This window comes from Vanessa atalanta, chromosome 8, assembly GCF_905147765.1.
Source record: "Vanessa atalanta chromosome 8, ilVanAtal1.2, whole genome shotgun sequence".
NCBI classification, from domain to species: domain Eukaryota; kingdom Metazoa; phylum Arthropoda; class Insecta; order Lepidoptera; family Nymphalidae; genus Vanessa; species Vanessa atalanta.
The window spans coordinates 2,467,309-2,487,726 of NC_061878.1; the positions used below are offsets into that span (position 1 = coordinate 2,467,309).

The 20,418-nt window shown below is 33.2% G+C and overlaps 2 protein-coding genes across 6 annotated transcripts in view; both read right to left on the reverse strand.

Moving 5' to 3' along the window:
* Nucleotides 1–3,069, reverse strand: part of LOC125065617 — a 73,978-nt gene extending 70,909 nt beyond the window's left edge. For all 5 annotated transcript variants that reach the window (XM_047673340.1, XM_047673339.1, XM_047673338.1 and 2 more), the window contains exon 1: nt 2,909–3,069. The gene's annotated coding sequence lies outside the window, so the exon portion shown is untranslated. The remainder of the gene's footprint in view (nt 1–2,908) is intronic.
* An 8,262-nt stretch (nt 3,070–11,331) lies between these two features.
* Nucleotides 11,332–20,418, reverse strand: part of LOC125065952 (solute carrier family 23 member 2) — a 33,783-nt gene continuing 24,696 nt past the window's right edge. The window contains 8 exon segments of the mRNA XM_047673812.1: nt 11,332–11,883; nt 12,493–12,607; nt 14,471–14,537; nt 14,699–14,853; nt 15,269–15,416; nt 15,768–15,907; nt 16,997–17,110; nt 19,965–20,106. Coding sequence (XP_047529768.1) covers nt 11,796–11,883; nt 12,493–12,607; nt 14,471–14,537; nt 14,699–14,853; nt 15,269–15,416; nt 15,768–15,907; nt 16,997–17,110; nt 19,965–20,106 — 969 coding nt within the window. The 3' untranslated portion in view covers nt 11,332–11,795.

Sequence of the window (20,418 nt, forward strand, 5' to 3'; positions counted from 1 at the left end):
ACTAAATTTTCAGGACTTTGATTTCTAATATTTTCTTTTATAAATAAACTAAATATATATAACAATAACCGTTGATAAAAGTAAGAAATTATTACTTCTTAAATGTCTCATAGCTAAAAGGCTTACTGTTTCGAAAAAAAAACCGGGTATAAAACTACACGAATATAAAGCGGATTGGCGGTTTTACTCTTTCGTGATCACAATTTCTTGACACGAATAGTATTTTCTTTACAACAGAGTACCTACTAGATTAACTGCGACTCTTTACTTAATTGATAATGTTAACGGTGGTGGATTCGAATCTAACAACGTCTATATAATCTATGTTTTCGGACAATTATATTTTTGGTGCCATCTCGTCGTCGAACAGATTTATCTTTACGCACTTACAATTCGAAAAAAGTTTAACATATATATTTACATTGGTTTTTTATTACAAACACAACAATACAAAGTATTACTGTATGGCGGTAGAATATTTGATGAGTGTGACCTACCCAGACAAAGCCCTATCATCATAAGTCAGTATCTATCGATCCCAATAGGTCTTAACTGTTTCTACATATTAAAATCTCGACAAGGATTGATAATTTAAAACATACAACAAATAGACTATCATATTGAAAGATTTTTGTCTCATAAAAGCAATTGTTCATTTCAATGTGTCCGCACAAAGACTCCCTCTATATAGCCAATGGAGATAACTGGAAATGTTTATGCAGAAGCGATCGTTTACTATTAGGGAGTTACCGTCAATTATATGCCTAACGAGATGATTTCGGGCTCAAACCACTGAATTTTCATGTGCTTAATTTGTGTTTATAATTTATCTCGTGCTCGGCGGTAAAGGAAAACATCGCGAGGGAACCTGCATGTGTCTAATTTCAACGAAATTCTGCCACATGTGTATTCCACCAACCCGCATTGGAGCGGAGAGGCCTTAGCCCAGCAGTGGGAAATTTACTGGTTGATAATGTACATGCCTAACCAGTATATGATATTTATAACGTTACTAACCATTAGATATTATATAGTCCTACTTTTTATATAACGTTTTATGCCTATCGGTTATCGTCGGTTATTAATGCGAACGTTTCGTTCCGTTCCCTGAAACGAAACTGTTATCAATGATAAATGGACGTTCTGAAGGAAACTGGTGTGTCATCCCTTCATTACGTATAGCCGCTGTATAATCTTCGAAACATATAAAACAAATTCCAACAGAGGCGTGTCTATATGTATACATTATTTTTCTTATAAAATTAAAATTTGGTAATAATTATTGAATGTTGTTCATATCTAATATTCGATGAATGCTCTTTATAAATTTGCGACCTGTACTATTTAATTATTTTCTTTTTTGACTGATTTGCGATAGTGTAAATTGGAAAGTCCAATCAAGTAATCTTCCCTTATTTTAAACTGTAATTCTGATATCCTGACCGATGTCAGTCACGGCGGCTTTTTCAACTCATACATAGTTTCCGCCAGCAACCGCCGTGGTCGGCGGACATCATCAGTAATTAGCTGTCAGAGTGTTATTACCACGTAATTGTAGATACGACTAACAGCGTGTATGGATTTATATTTTAATAATATTATGATGAACTTAAATCTTTGGCATCGTATTAATTTCAGTAGGAATGTAGATAAAATCTACATTCCTACTGAAATTAAATATACGGACTAATTGAAATTGAATAAAGCTATTATAAATTTTATTTATATACGAGTAATATACGTCAATGCGTAATAAAAATGCCTTATAATTTACATGACAAGAAACTAGTCCTAACTTCATACAAACTATCGTTACAAAGTTCTCCTAAAGTTACCTTAAAAAATAAGCCTATGTTCCACATTGTAGCTTTCTAGGCTCAAATTATTTTATCCGCGCGTTATTTGATTATCAGTCTGAATAAACGATTTCATAAATATATAAATAAAAAATAACTACGATTTATTTCCCTTGCTTGATTGATGCTGGATACACAAACGAAACCGTAAACAAAGGACAGCGTATTGACAAAATCGAAACAACAACTATAAATAATAGCTTCTTAAAATATAAAGATTATTTAAACGATGCTCGTCATTGTCTTTTGGGCCGCAATTAGGTAAATATATGGTAACCGCCTTAGCCGTCACCCGTCGTCGAACTTTCAGTTTTATAATAAACGTATGTGACATTTGTCGACATTCAAATTGAGAATTGTTTGTGAACTTTAAATGATTAAACGTATTATAGAGGAGTTATTATTGTAATTTTCGTTTCTCTGGATTTATCGATTTACGACTAATATTACGATAAGCGCAATGACACATTTGAATAAACATGAACGTTTAATGTTTGAGCAACACTAATCAAAAGCGTATTCATTCTTTTGTTTGCGCCACAAAACAATGATTGCATTTAATTTTGTTGTTTGTTTATAAATATTACACATACATGATCTTATTAAAACATCATACAATAATTAAATCGTAAATAGTTACCACGACACTTTATGCACACAAAATAATTGTTAGATAATTGATTTTTTTTATATATCTTTTGATTTAGTTAAGAATGATATATAAGTTGTGACTATTGTTGGAACGAAATAAATAAAAATATAAACAGGGTTATTATAATAACAATGTTAATTAGGAAATCTTGTGAGCCTTAGGAAGGAGTATTTAGTTTATACCGTACGCAGCGAGCTTATGACCGAACGCTTATGTTCTTTGTTTTATAGTTAAACAATTTACGCAAAGAAAAATGTAGATCCAAAATACTTTTCAGCTCTAAACATTATACGTACCTAAACGTTTCGTAAAAGAACAACGCTATTACTAAAACACGTCGATAAACTAAACCTAAACATTTAAAAAACACAAACATTCTATAATTATCTTATATATTCACCTGGTAACGAGTGTTCAATGCGGCCAGCGTGCTGCCGGCTGCATTTCGGTACGTCGGAACACTTGCGAGCACGTGCGGTCTCTTGCGGTCAATTGCGATCACTTGCGTACACTGGCGGTCACTTGCGAACACGGGCAATCGCTGGCTGGTCGCGGCCGGGACTGACACTGCCTCGCCCCGGTCGATACCCTCCCCCCTTCCCCCCACCACAGCCCAACAGGTTAGTATGCGTGCGCCGCCCGTAAACACCCGCTCAGTGCACTGTTCACTGCCCTGCAACTTCATGACTGACCTATAATTGAGACCTGGTACTATCCAGGTGTACTAAATTATCACATATTAAAAATGACATAGAAAGTAAGGGTGGTTGGAAGGAAGAGGGGAGGGGGGAAGAGGTCGCTAGGAGATGTGGAATGTATGTTGCATTTATTATATATACTTCTTGAATCTTAGATCAAATCCTTTACCACATTTGTCACACTGGAAGTTTTAAATATTGGTATAGTTAAGTAAGAAACAAAGGAATACAAATATTAATACACAGTGGTTTGTCTAAATGAACTTAGCTCTTAACCTAAACTTCTCCTTCTTAAATAAATAAATATGTGTAGTTGTGTTTGTTCCTTTTCTATATATTTCTTTTCTATGCGTTCCTAAGCCATTCATCCGATTGTAATGAAATTTGTCTATATATGTTTACCCTTCTATATCAACGTTTATGTCTTCCCTTACTCTACCCGCGGGATGCTGGGACGGGTAGACAGTTATGTATACATTTTAAAGTATATTTAACCCGATACGCGTACGTTTATTGGTCATACGAAGAATAAGGTTCGTCGTTTTCGGAGGTTTTCGACGAAAATAACGGGAAAGTATATGTAAGGGGTGAATCTTCATCTCAGGCAAGTGAAATGTTATTACATTATATTATAATCGAATTCGATCTAATCTGACGAGATTTTGTACTATGAAGTGAATTTACATTAAACTTTATTATATATCTGGTGTTTTTCTTTTTTCACTTATATTTATATTAATTACCACCATCCTGGTCGAATATGGGTTGGCGGATACACATGTGACAATATTGTGACGCGGTAGGAAAATATTGTGAGGAAACTTCCTCATAAACTAACTAAACTTCATAATGTCAAACACGAGATGAATTGATCATTGGTTTAGATTCACGTGTTCTCTTCTTTTATTTTCCCATTCTGATTATTCGATCTACAAATGCAGGGCCGGATCTACCATATGGGTTTTTGGGCTTCAGCCCAGGGCCCCGTGGATTTAAGGGGGACCCAGATAAGTCAAGTTAAAGTAAAAAATAGACAATAATGAGAATTTTTTTTTAAGAAAACATTAATAAATTAAGCAGATGGTTTGCAACCTTACGAGTCCTGCAATTAATCAAACCCATTCAATTAATTTAATTCAAGTCTACGTTCACATATGTCTTAGTTGGGCCCCTAAGAAGTGTTAGTCCAGGACCCCCTAAACTTACGGTCCGGCCCTATACAAATGGTTCGATTCCTATAATGTCTTTCTGGTGGTTTCCAAACGGTCTCAACACTCTCAACGAAAACTACACATTACGAAGGATAAACATAATTATATATATATACACAGGTGGGTGCTACTCTATCTATCACTGACAGGCTTAGTAGAGGCCACTTAACGTCACTTATCAGACATTCTTAAAGAGGAAATAGGAACTTCAAAAAAGTCGCGTTCTTCCAAGAATTTCAATGACTAGTGCTTTTGGGATCACTACGCATTTTCTAAAACGCGTAGGTGTAAAATGATCCGATTTTTTTCGTATTTATTATATGCAGATGACATATCCCAATAACATTTAATTCTCGTGAAGAAAGTGACACGCTGAGTCATGTTCCGAATCCAGATAGATCTTGGAAAAGTATCTTACTGTCAGAACTGTCACTTTTATAATTTCAGCGAATTTATTCATTGCCAATACATTCAATACCAGTTTATTTGTAATATGCTACTACTACACTACACTATTTACTTGGTGGTATTGCTTTGTGCTGGGTAGGTACCACCCACTCTTCAGATATTCTACCATCAAACAGTTTTGTTGTTTTCCGGTTTGAAGGATGAGCAAGCCAGTGTCACTACTAACACAAGGGACATATCTTAGTTTCCAAAGTTGGTAGCACATTGGCGATGTAAGGAGTGGTTAATATTTCTTACAGCGCCATTGTCTATGGGCGATGATGACCACATATTATCAAGTCCAAGTGGCCCAGTGTCCAAGTCATTAGCTCGTCTATCTACGTCAAAAAAAAAAACAAAATCTCAACCATATATTGCGGATTTAAACTCGAGTAAGCACCAACGAATTGTTATATCTTAAGCGAAGATACCAATTTGGCGAGCACCACTAATTGTGTTTATAATTAATTTCGTTCTCGACGGTGATTGGAATTTCGCGAGGTCTGCATGTATTTGATGAAATTCCGTCACATGTGTGATGATCCACTAGCAGTGTAATATGGTGTGATATAAGCTCATAGGGCAGCCCAGCAGACATTACACTAGACATAGAAATCAAATTGTTTCTTGCGAACTTTAGGTAAGGGTTGGTTGGTAGTTACGTTGTTATAGAAAAAACAAAAACGTTTTTATTAGCTATGGTGGTTCTTTGTGCCTAATAGATGTAGTATTTGGACGTATATAAGAAAGCTTGCTTACTCATACACATATATAACAAATCTTAACTAAAATATAAAAGAAATATAATCCTAAGGTTACTTAAAGTTGATGTAGTAGTTCGTAAATTTATATGTTGGTATTATAATCATATAAATTTACAACACCTGATTTAATAGGAAAAATTCGACCAAAACTATTTTCAAAATTATACTTTAATTACATATGATTGAATATTTTTATGTAATATGTAGATACATACATACAGTTATATTTACGTTTATATATTAATACTTATATGCATGTGAATGCAGTGAATTCAAAACAAAGGGTTTGTAGTACAGAGCAGGGCAGCTCCCTCTGAAACAGTGGTTGTCGCAACTGCCTACTTATGGATTTTTTGTCTTCTTTGTCTTCACCGCATGTATCACGCGGTTATAAATACATTCATCAACGCCTCAGCAACCTCATATCGTAGTAGATTTTAAGTTTATTATTGCTATAACTAAAAATAGTCATGTAATTACTTTAATATTCAAGCTACCCCACCAGCAAAAGCATCGTGGGTTTGTGTTACGCAAGTGGTGGTTCGTAATTCTACTAAAACATACCACACTGATCTTTTATTATGATATCTTAATCTGAATGTATAATATGAGCCGTATACGTCACTATCTTGAATTGTATTTTATTTGAAGTTTATTTTACTACAAGTTTTCGTTTTTAACAAAATTGGTAACCCGATTCCATGTATTTCGTATTCATAAAACAAAAAAAAATCATGTCACTATTTCATACATATTACAGTTATAATAAATAATAAAAAACATAAATTAAAACTATAATGTTTTTCGTTATTAAAAATATACAAATAAAATTCTCATGAAATAATTACCACTCAGAAATAGTACTGCTAGTCGTATATCGGTACCGAAAAGGTTATACATATATTTTTTAAAGCCTTAATAACTTCTCAGGACTTTATTATTAACATCATAAGTGACAGGTTTTTATTTATAACTATATTTTTAAAATTCTTAGTTTATTTCTTTTATACCGTTATTTTAACAACCTTAAACGATTACAATAAAGTTGTAACTTAAAACGAAATAAGGTTAAATTAATAAAAAAAAAAAAACATTCTGCTGCTTATTACACAAAATCCATTTCTGTTCATACAGTACGTTCATAGAATTAATTCCCAATAAGTATAACAATATAATATAATAACAATACGTGTTCAATGCCTTAGCATCGTCAAAACTTCTCGTAGCACAGATGTGTTAACTGATCTTGGATTTTATTGTCTACTAGCGACCCGCCCCGGCTTCGCACGGGTGCAATGCTGATCCTAAATATACTACAGAATATCTTACAACGTTCAGAGTTTTTCAGTCTATCATTAGGCAACACAAATCGCTATATCCCTGCGTTTTAAATCTGTAATATCTTCGAAAATATTCATTTAAATTACATGCTATAAAGGGCCATTTTGATCTATATCAAATACACAATGTATTTAAGGTACTTAATTGGATGAGGATTAATGCTGGATTGCTTAAAATCGCTTCGAAAATAAGCCATTATTTCTCGTAAAAAAGTAAAGGATATAAAATGGTTGTTGTGGGCTATCCCTAAGAGATAGAAGTTTGCAATGTAAGCGCAAAAAATATGTTTATTTATGACATCACTTCAGAAACATCTAAAATTATCAGTGTTTCTCTACTATGTGTAATACATGCACAATACCTTCCTTTTGAATCAATATATCTATTTAAAAAAAAACCGCATAAAAATCTGTTGTGTAATTTTAAAGATCTAAGCATACATAGGGACTGACAGCGGTAAGCGACTTTGTTTTATACTATGTAATGGTATTGAATTTGCCTTTCATATGTTCGTGTGCGCATATAGTTGTACTTAAGTAACGATTTAACGAACATTAGTACACTTCAAAGCTTCAATTTCGTATTCTCCATTCAAATGTCTGGAAATATCGCCGTCTTAGCGATAAGATTTTTTATACATTATTGTGTGGGTACCCTATTTAAATGTTAAGAAATGTGTGTAAATTTAAGGCGAAATAAGATCAGTATTAGATTTGTCACTTGTTATTTAAACAACGCTTAATAATTTAAGCCACAACAACATTTATTTTTAATTGTAACGAGTTTAATAAGCCCCTATTTAAACTACAAATCCACAATTGTTTTATCCTCTCGCCCGCTATTCACCGGTTTATATATTTCATTAACAGACATAACGATTTTAGTTTCACGTAGTTATTGAGTTCCTTTTATTCTATATTGAGGTAATTAATTAAATTTTTGTAAATTATTTTACGCGCCTTACAGACGAGAGAACGGCAAGAAAACGTCACGTAAAGAAAATACTTATGCGTCCAAGCGACGTTTCCCTTTCTTTTTTTTCTCTTTGTCTCTTTCTAATGTATACGGTATTATATACTATTATTTAAACTTATTTTTTTGGTATTTAACAACAATTTTGTCATTGTTATTTAATTATTCTCAAACTGCGTTCCCACCGGGTGTCTTAAGAAATTTCCCTTCTTTCTATTAATTTCCTCCGATATATTTATTTATTTATGTATTTATTTGGGAAACAAACAATTACAATTAGTAATAAAAAACAAATATAAGAAAAACATAAATCAATCAAGTTTCCACTTAAAATTAATACAAACAAATGACAACAAACATTAAAAATAAAAATAAAAACAGAAAATATAAAAGGCAAGTAAAACAGTTATAGTTAAATAATATGACGTAAACTAAATTTAAATTCACCAATGTTGAGTTTCTTTGATAACAACTGGTATTTAATTATAAATAAAATAAAAAATATGAAAATGAAGCAATCGATGTTTATTCCTAGGACTTTAACCTAGGACTTTATATTTAGATACTTATCAAGTAGACCATCTAAGTTCAAGGACGTAGGAAGTAAATACTTATGACCCCTTACGTACGAATTCCCCAGTACAGACGGACACGCGAGTTCCTTTGCAGCTAATAATAAAAGTATGAACGAGTGTTGCGTGATATTTTGTAACATAAACATTCATTTTCTCAGAAGAAATTACACTCGCTTTCGTTTGGCACAACGAAGGTTTGCGTTTTATTAATTTTGGGTTAAAATTTTTTTTTACTCTAATTGTGTAATTTCACTTTGAGTAAGACGTTTAATTACTGAACCTAATCTCATTTACTGTGATTAACTGAACACACTAAAAAAAAGCTCTTGTATAATGTTGTCTTAGATTTTCGCGATTATTACACATTGAAATACTAAATACGTGGTTGTGAGTCTGCCCGTGACCACGAACACTGCAAAGTGCTCGAAACGTCGGGATGTTAAAATAATTAATATACGCGATTAAATCCGTTAAAAACTAGTTTTATCTCAGTCAAGTCTAGACAGCTGAAATTTGGAAAATAAGTTTATTTTATTTAATGTAAGCAACATCGGAGATATAATTTATAGAAAATTATATTTATATATTTCTTATGACGTATATTTAGATGACCTCCGTGGTCGAGTAGTGTGTACACCGGTTTTCATGGGTACACCACTCCGAGTTCCCGGGTTCGATTCCTGGCCAAGTCGATATAGAAAAAAATCATTCGTTACTTCTGATTTTCCATGACACAAGTGCTTTAGCTACTTACATTGGGATCAGAGTAAAATATGTGATGTTGTCCAATATCTTTTGTTGTACTAACATAATTGTAATGTGTCTTTTGTAACTAACAAGTGGACTATTAATTGTCTTAAATAAACGAAATTATTATTATTATTATATAATAATAATAATTTCGTTTATATATTTATTTTATATTTATTATTTCTCATAGAAATAGCCTGTAAATTTCCCACTGCTCTCCCTTTGAGATGAAGATTTGGAGCTTATTCCACCACGCTGCTCCATTGTGGGTTGGTGGATACGTACATATATATCATAGCTATACAAAAGGCGATATTTCAGCGTCACAATATATGTTTATTATGGCAAATAATATGAACTAAAACTGTACACGATTGTAAATTTGAACGGACATAACTTTACGGCAAAACCTCACAAAAGGAGTTTGAAATCGTATCACATTTAAAGTTAGTGCAGTTTATGAAAATAATACAAAAGACATTTTTTATTATAGGTATCGGTAGGCGGACGAGCAAATAGGCCACCTGATGGTAAGTGATAATATTCGAGAGAAACATCTGAAATCGGGTTTATAAACTACTTTTTTGACTAGTATCTTTACTTGGTGGCTTTGTGCAAGCCCATCTGGGTAGGTGCTACCCACTCATCAAATATTCTACCGCCGAGCAGCAGTACTCAGTATTGTTGTGTTCAGCAGTATTGTTTGAAGGATGAGTGAGCCAGTGTAATCACAGGCACAAGAGACATAACATCTTAGTTCCCAATGTTGGTGGTGCATAGGTGATGTAAGCAATGGTTAATATTTCTTACAGCGCCTTTGTCTATGGGCGGTGGTGGCCACTAAGCATCAGGTGGCCCATATGCTCGTTCGCCAATCAATGCCATAAAAAAAAGTAAAATAAATTTATAATTATTAACAATTACACAATAATATTATCCTACTAATATTTTAATTCAGTGATTTGTATTTTGGTACCCGAAACGAGTACCTCGAACTTTGGCGATTTACACTAAGTTATTTAGTTCGAAACTGCGTCATATATATATATAAATTAAATATAAATATAAATAATCACACTTTATATTGTAGTCCAGGAGGGTTGAGGCTCACATCTTCGACTCGCGTAAAATATGTGAAGTATGAGAATATTGGAAGAGATCTCAATAAGTGTGATACCTTTCATTTCATTCGAGGAATTTAGTGGAGGTCCGAGACATTTACATTTCAATATCTATCAACACTCTAAATATAAATATTTAAGTTTTGATTTTATCCAATTAAACTTTTTTCTTTTAAATTAATTAAATTTAATTTTATATCTGGATAAATACATTATTTTATGGTTTAGTTATTATTAGTAAATATTTTAAATTTTAAATAAGCATATTAATACAATGATTAAGTTATTATAGCCAGTAGTCAACTTTGAAAGTCGAAATAATGTGAAATAATAAAACTCACACACACACGCCCTGGATAAATAGCCTCTTTATCGAATAATAAGTTTTATGTTTTTATTAACGGCTTTATTCTGATCTCAAAAAGAACCATTTTAAGTTATTCGTCTAAAAGTGTGCAATTTCCATGTAAACTAAACCCCGGCTAAAAAGCGCTCGTTAATTTTATGCTCAATAATATTCCAATCAAGAAAATTCTCTATTTTATTTTCCTTACAAACCGTATAGTAAAATATTCTAGCCCACAAATAAGAAAAATATAAAGTATGAAGTTGGCACTCGAAGAAGAACTTGCTGCTCAGCGTTCCTACTAGGATTATTGCAAATATACTTATATGGAAAATGTTTAATTAAAAACAGTACATAAAATATTAAATAAAACAGATCTTGACACAGTTTTATTTAATTTAATCCGTTTATATTATAAACCGATAAAAATAAGATGTCATTAAATATCAACAGCAACAATTTTAATTCATTTTACTTATAATTAATAATTGATACAATTATGATATAACTAGGACTATTCCATATATATTTTATACAATATATATTCTATAAAATGAGCTTCTTCTTTCTAATATATATATATATATATATACATATAATATATTATAATGACTAATATAAATATATTTCATCTTATTTATACATTATTTAAAAAACATTTTAATAAGCAAGATATGAGTTCATAGAGGATTTTATCATTTAAATTTAAAATACTTGGATAATAGTTATAAAATTCAAGATAGTTCTAGGTCAGAAAATTTTTTTTTTTTTCATTTGAAATCCGTTCCTTGAAATCATACTTAGTTTTCTAACACTCTCTCGCCAATATACACGTGACGTAATATTGGGATTCTGATTCGAGATGCAAAATCTCTTTCCCGATTTAACCCAAAATTGCCGTCGTTTGAACTCCTTGGCTAAATTGAAATTGACGAATGTATGGAGAACAAATTCACCTACGATTTCTATAATTATCACATCTGGCCCAAGCTTCATTCAGTACAAGCTTTTGAGATCTCGAACCGAAATTATTATTTTATTTATTGAGAACAATGTTCGATCTCATAACTCCTTCTTTCTCGTGAAGAGCGCTGTGAATTTTCCTTGTTCGTAAGTCGGCATGAAAGGCAGATAGCTCGTCCAATTCCATCTGGAAAAAAAATATTGTCATTTTTATATGTGCTTGGTTATCCTGGTTACAAAAACACCGTAAACATGTTATGTTTGTGTTCTATATATAATTTTCCTGAGTATTTAAGCGTTCGTGTAGATTTTTTTAACTCTTTCGATAAGAGCCGAGATAGTCTAGTGGTTAAGGCACGTGAATATTATCCGAAGATTGCAGGTTCAAAGCACTATTAATCATTTTTATATTATTCCTTGTGTTCGGTGAAGGAAAACATCTACATGCTTCGGATGTAAGTCCACATGTGAATCCACTAATCTCCATTGGAGCGTGTTGGAATATGTTCCATATTTGTAATATAATTTCACTACTATTTTCATATTAAATATGAATTTTAAAAACATCCCGAAATGTTTTGTTAATAAGTCCACATAATTTTTTCAATCCACGGACGGCCAAGAAAAGCAACTTTGCTTAATACAATTTAAACATTTATATAATAAATTGAAATATTGTGTTACTAAAAATACATAAAAGTTTTTGAATAGATCTCATCAGCATTATTAATATCAAACAAATATGGCTCCCAATTAAGCCAACCGCCAACCTAGTCATTATAAATAATAAACTTACCTGCGTATGAACTTCATGCCGATGGGGAAATCGTAGGTGTCGCCCCCCTCCGTCTGCACACATTCCAGAGACATCTCCTTCGCCCAAGCGTCGAGGCCCCTCTCTTCAACGCTGCCTAAAATATTTTTCAGATGCTTGCGATAAATTCCAAATTGTTGGAATTACAGATCTTTAACATTTAAACTCGTATATTATAACAAAAAGATATTACTTTTATTGTGTAGCGCATTATTTTTTTTTTTAGCATTAGCAGCCTGCAAATTTTCCCACTGCTGGGCCAAAGGCCTCCTCTCCCTTTGAGGAGAAGGCTTGGAGCATATTCCACCACGCTGCTCCAATGCGGGTTGGCGGAATACACATGTGGCGGAATTTCGTTGAAATTAGACACATGCAGGTTTCCTCACGATGTTTTCCTTCACCACCGAGCACGAGATGAATTATAAACACAAATAAAGCACATGAAAATTCAGTGGTGCCTGCCTGGGTTTGAACCCGAAATCATCGGTTAAGATGTACGAGTTCTAACCACTGGGCCATGTGTAGCGCAGTTAAATTTTATTTTGTAGGTGTAATTATGAGTTTTTCTTGGTGGTAAGGCTTTGTATAACTATGATATCACGCCCTCATCATATATTCTACGAATACGAAGTATTGTTGTGTTCCGATTTGAAAGGTGAGTGAGTCAGCCACAAGGGATATAACATCTCAGTTTCTAAGGTATGTGGTGTATTGGTGGTGTAAAGAATGGTTAAAATTTTTTTCAACACCAATGACTATGGACTGTGGTGACCATTTCTATCGAGTGGCATAATAATGGAAAAAGAATATGATTATTAATGTTTACATAACAATTATATATTTTGATAATTATTGATTTTTAATGTTTCATTCGCTGATGTATATTTAAAGTTGCTGTTTCATAATTACTTAACTTTAGTACCTATTTTTTTTATACATGTATTCCAATTGCGAAGTATGTTTACTTGGCGGTATGGCTTTGTGGAATAGAGTAAGTGTTCCATGATATATAATATTTTGAAATAATTAAATGTCAACTAGACATTTACATTCAACTTTGTTTAAGTATGCGCTACTCTGACGGCAAGCCGTATTGAATTTATAATGAGATCATTCCCCAAGTACTCCGAGTCCGATGTAACGAACGTTCGTCAAATAAATTATTTGCACACTCTCAAATCTAATGGGGAAAAAAACGTTAAGAGTATTTTTTTTTGTCAGTCCTTTGACTTTACGTATAAATTATAGAAAGATCGGCGGGATCACGCGTATTATATTATTTACGTATAAAACCTATTTTTGTATGATGCAACGAAAGTATTATTTAAATCTATTTTAAGATACTATTTGCTTAAACACATCATAATATTTTATCTAAGCTTATAATAAGCATCAACATTAAGTCCTTAAAATACATTTGCTTTATTAATAATGAAGTCATATTGAATTCTCAATATCCCAATAGTTCGCGAGCCAAGATGTTGTTTTTATATTTATTTCAAATAGGCAGGTTTAGTTATACTGGCAAATAGCTAATGGTGATGCTAGGTGATCACTGCCGTCCAGAGGGACTGCAATTGACTGACTCACTGAACTCATTCCATGTCATCGAGATTTGATGAGTTACCAGCCTTGGGAAAATAAGGTATTTATTTTTGTGTCTGTTATTACTGTCCTTCAAATTCGAATATAATATATTTTGTTTGTTTGGCAGTAAAATACATGATGAGTGGTTGGACGAAGCCCTTCCACCAAGAAACAGTCAATGATTTAACACCCTTTGGTTTATACTAATTTATATTTTTTGTACATATTTCCAATGGACACCGCCTTCACAGCAGATGATAGTATCTTCAAATCATAGCTAGTATTTTTAAATATTTGACAAAGTATTGTGGACGCCATTTTTAATAAATCAGGGTAAAAAATATAGTATATTATGAGTGTATTATTGCCTTACCGGGAATTAAATTGTCTAGAAGACAACCGACCAATCCTCCGACGAGGATAGATGTTGACAGCAACACCTGTGACGTCACAAAAAAATGGACATCAATTCATTAATAGACCTTTATTGTTTTAAGGAAGTCTTGTAGAATTTTTTTTCTCTGACATACAGCGATTTCGCTGTAACAGAAGACCAAGCCTTAGATTAATTGTTTATATATTCTTACTGTATTGGATTCACCTGTAAAACCGCATCCAGAGCTTCAACGCCAGTCTGAATTACTCCACTGTGAGCTGACATCCAGCGAGTCAGAACCAACGGGAAGAACAAACTAAATCCGATGATATATAGGTTCCTGGAGCTGTTCAAATCAACGTACTGAAGTGCAGAGAGACCTACAAAATCAAATGTTGGCAATATATTAATTTTCAATTTAAAAATATTTCATATTGCAAATTCCCTTCAAACTATCGTCATAAATATTCCAAACAAGTTTATATTTAATAAAGAAAGCGTGTATGTTTAGTTCATTGAAATGAATGCTCAAGCCTTCTGATCTGGAGGAGATAAAATTTTTACAGCGTTTTTTAAAAATAACAAACAACATACAAATCAGATATTCTGTCTGTTTTAACATTCGATGTGTTCGCTATTATAAAGTACCTACCGCGTATGATAAAATAAAATCTAAATCAAAAAGTTGCGATTAGGTTTGGCTCGTTACACTGTAATTGTTTCTAATCTATGAAATATATTACGAAGAATAATATTGTATTAGTAAAGAAATTAATTTATATAAACTAATCTCACCAAATGCAGCGATCATGCCAAACATGACGCAGAAGAGACCACCCACGATGGGCTGTGGGATGAGGATGAACACCGCGCCTAGTTTCCCGATCACACCCTGCAGGACCATCAATGCCGCTGCCCACTGCACCACGCGCCGTGACCCCACCTATCCTCCCGACCATAGCAAACAAACTCTCACAACTTGAATTTATCCACAAACAATGGTTCGATTCCCACTCTTGGCGCCTCCTTACATTTTTATTAATATTCACGTCACGTTTTATTTTCTATGAATTCTTTATGACTTTCGCAAATCTTTGAACATTTTTCTTTGTTGCTTTTAAATTTATATTATAATAAAAACAAGTAGAAAATATTATAGGATCGTTTCAGTTTATGTACGTAAGAAAATGTTTTGTTTAACGCGCTTGTTTCTTTTTCTTTACAGTCGTAACTTGTATATTGGCAAAATATTATATTATAAGTCATTACGAGCTATATATTAGGAAGTACGTACCTTCGTAACGCCTATAGCACCAACGTTTTCTCCGAAAGTATTGGTACCATTGCCAGCGCCCCATAACGCCGCCAGTAGCGTGCCGAACCCTTCCGTGCCAAGCCCGCGGTTGATAGCGTGTAGGGGAGGAGGAGGAGCCGCTAAAGAACAAACATCGTTTCAATAACAATTTAAAGGATGCAAGCCTACGATGGTGAAATTTCAACTAAACGTCATTCTTAGTTTGACTATGTCCCAACGATCATTGTTCTGTCAACATTTGTATCTAGCACATTATGTCGATAATTCGCTCTATTGCATCTTGAGCCTTGAATATGAACATATATTTATATGTGATTATTGGTTGAAGTTTTTCAAACATTTTGGATGTAAAGACTCCTTAAACTAAAATAAATAAATGAGATCCCCGATGGCTAAAACTCTATTGCTGGTGCATATAACTAAACACCTTCTAAACGGTTGGACGACTTGGATTTTACTCAGTAGATGGCGCTGCGATCAGGAACTAAATACAATTGTTATTCAACCCAGACAAAGTCGAGATGGACAGTGTGTGTAATTCTCGAACTACTTCGATGCAATTCATCATTTGACATAGAATTTAAAATATTTTCGTAAAAGTAACAAATACGTTGAACTAAAACAATTTATATTATCGTCTTTCATTTTCCCACTTATCGGCTCCACGATCGTTTATCTTTGGTCGAGGAACTCTCGTCGCTACGATTAATGTAAGCCTTTTAAAATGGCGAGACATTTAGGTTACAGATTGTTATCTTATACAAAACGTGACCAAAACTTTTAAAATAGTAATACTGTTTAAGTAAGAATTTATTTAAAGTTTATCATTTTTCAATCGTAAATTAAAATAAAATAGAGTTAAAAACAATTTTTTATTTAATTAAATTTTGACGAGGATGAAATGACATGAAATAATAAAAACCAATAAAGTTACAAAACATGAGGACGTTTGTCAAAAAGTATGATTTCATCTCAAGTAGAACATTTCAGATATTTTTAAAACCTTGACTTAATCTTACCTAATTAGCCATATCAGATTTTCGAATTTTATGATGTTCAATTACGTCTGGGTAGGTACCACCCACTCATAGGTACCACTCACTATGGACGATATAAAAACAAAATACAATCAATTCAAAACATTTTTTAATCCCTTAACTCATATATGTTAGGATTCTTTTGACGTTTATATTAATATATAAACTTACCGCACATCCTTGCAGTTGTAGGGTAGTAGCTGATGGACTCGACGGTACAGGCAAGAACGCCCGCCAGCATTCCCAAAACACCAGCCACGCTCACAGTAGGCGCTCCCCATTGACCTATACACAAGTACTTTCTTCAGAATTTATAAATATCAAGTTAACTTATTGATAGATTTGCTGGTTGGGATAACGCACATGTTTTTTTCTGCTCCTCGATCGATGTTTATAATTTAGTTTGAACTTCATAGCAAAGGAAAACATCGCGAAAATAACACATTTATCAATAAAATTCTAAGTCATGTATTTCCTCCGTCGAGTAGCGTTCTGAAATATGCACTCACTTTGAGAATAGAAGAAACTCAAAAAGAAATAAGTAATTAAAGAGTTATTATAATAAATTACATTTATTTTTATTTACGCAAAAGAAACCTAAATTTAAAAATATTCATACGAGTAGCCTCAATTTTATTACATAACGAAATAAAATTGATTACGAAACTCATTTTCATTAATATCACTCTGATAACTTTCGATATCCACAGAGACGTTTCCACCACAATGAATTATTTCATGTATTAAACTACGATAATCCCAAGGGGTGCTTGATATAATCGATTCATTGCCTATTTATTACAAAAGTAACTAATGTTACTAGATAACGTACATCAGGCCAACCAAAAAACATGGTTTAGCATTATTTTATCAGCTTACAAATTATAGTAAAAACTAATAAATATCCCACGGCTGGATAAAGTTATTCTCATAAGGAGGTTTTGGTTTTACACTAACTAAAAGTTTATTTCATCACTAACTAAAATACGGCTTAGTGCCCATGTATGTAAAAATTCATTCGATCAATGCGATTCTGTAAGAATTTACGACGTGACTCTCACTTGTGAAATATTGACGTCTGACTTTGGGTGTTACGCCATATTCACACGTGTTTCCTATAAATTTTATAATTATTATAGTTAATTTCGCATATTACATTCTGACATTTCACGTTGTTGTTCTGTGGTGATTTTAGATTTTTTTATTACAGAATACGTATACAGGTATCTCATGCTGGGCCGATGATCTAAGAAAAATAATTTACTCGGTAAAAAAGACCATTCTAAGTGGAGAATAGCCAACTGTGCAAGAGATATTATAGTGTAAAAATGTGTGCACAGTTTCATTCTCTATTCTTTCACAGGTATAACAATCTGAGATGACTGAAGAAAGTTCAGGTGTAAGACCATCGGCTTAACGTGGTTTTCAATGGTGGTGTAAATATTACCAAGTTATAAATTGCATGCAGCTCATTGTTTGACGTGGGTTCTGAACCTAGGACCTCGGGAACTGCGGCCTTATAAGCCACTAGACTAACGAGGCAGTCGAAAACAATAAACCTTTTATATTAAGACTATATCGGCATAGCATAATAAAATGTTGCATTCATTTTAACGCTGAAGTGAATACTTAAAACCAGAGGGTCCATTCTACTTACAAATTGACACATTAAATACATTATCGTTGCCATTTAGCCGTTCCACAATTCCGTCTTGGCGGATTGGAATAAAATGATTAACGTATCGTAACCGTTATAAATTAGTTATTAATTAAAGAAGAATTCGTTCCTTACTAGGAATACGATTCAATCGAAAGTTGTCAGGAGGTCCAGAATGTAGGCTTGAAAAGTGCCCTTACCAATCTGCTCCAACTTCCGGTACCTCGAATCAATCGTGCAAGGTGATTGTGATATTGACAGGGACGTTACAAATAGGATCAATTCAGGCTGGGAGAAATGACGACAAGTCACTGCAATAACGTATTACCCAAGGATGCCGTTCACATAAAAAAATCTACAAATCCGTTATTGGACCTGACGTCATGTATGGATTGCAATGCTGGGCCGTGAAGAAGAAAATTAGAAAGAAAGAAATTTCATGTAGCAAAGATGAAGAAGTTGATATCAACATCTTCATCAACGTAGAATGACGAGAATGTATGGAATAAGAAACGAGTATATGAGAGGAGGCCTAATTGTAACCAATAATAGCTAAAATGAAAGGAAAAACTGTTGAGTTAGTATGGAGGATATGAGGGCAGAGAAGAGACACACATTAAGAGTTCTAAACATAAGAACAGAGGGATGTAGGGGAAGAGGACGACCTTAGAAGACACGATGTGAACGATCAGATGACGAATAAAAGAGGAAAATGGAAGGAAAAGACATAATGCGTCGACCCTAAATAGTTTGGGACAAGGGCAGGAAAAAATAGAAGAAGAATCGGTAATGTTAACGTTAGTAGAATCGACCTCGAGGTCGTTGTTACAACCTAGAACCGCTTTATAATAGGATGCAAGCGATCCATTATATTAACAACATTTTCGTTATTCATTTTCTGTGAAGCGAAATTTAATTATGTATTAATTAAAACAAACTATTACATGAAATGCGTAATAAAATCATGACAGGGTTGAATGTATGCATATTTAATTCGTAAATTATTTAAATGACGGATAAATGAAGACCGCGACTTTGAAAGTTGTCAGCATATTGGCTATGCGAGACGAATGTCGTAGAGCAACGAATATGAATAAAAATAGGATATGTTTAACGCTGTGAGACATATTTAGTATTCATATGACGTGTAGTCAACTCCTTAAGAATCGAGATGATCCAGTGATTAATGAGCACACAAAATTCTTAACCGAAGATTCAAACCTTAGAAAGCACCTCTGAAATTTCAAATGGTTGATTTGTTATTAAAAGCATACAAACGGCGGGAAGTGACTTCGTTTTATATGTTATTATGTATAGTCTGTCCATCTCTAGTGTCCTCAATTAAACCAGCTAAGTTACACCTCAAACTAAATAAATACACCATACTTACTGTTCCTGGGTACTTGATACGAACCTACCACACGCTTTACCACCAGCTAGTATTTCTTGCTACCACTACATACAACTAGAGCTACATATCACCTGGGTAAGGAACCCTGAACCACGGTGCCTGTTCGATGATGTTGAGCTTGATGTCGGTGCGCGCGGGGTGATCTGCCTCCAACGCTCCGGAAGCTGTTAGAATTCCGCAAACAACCCACATTATCACTATCGTGAGCAAAACCTGTAACGAGTTCATTTACTTCAAGAATTACAATACATTTCTAAATAGTCAAGATTCAATTAAAAACAAAATAATATGAAAAAATAAATTTTCTATATAAATATATATTACAGTACAGCATTTGGCATTTTACAGTATTTAGCAACTAAGCGAAGGTATAGCTTTTAAAATTTTTTAAATTTTGTTTTTGTAAAAACTTTTTTATATAATAAATAAATAAATTAAAAAAAAAAAAAAAAGAAAACATCGTTAGGAAAACTGCACGTGGTGGACGAGAATTGAGTAAGAACCCGTATTGGAGCAGAGTGGTGG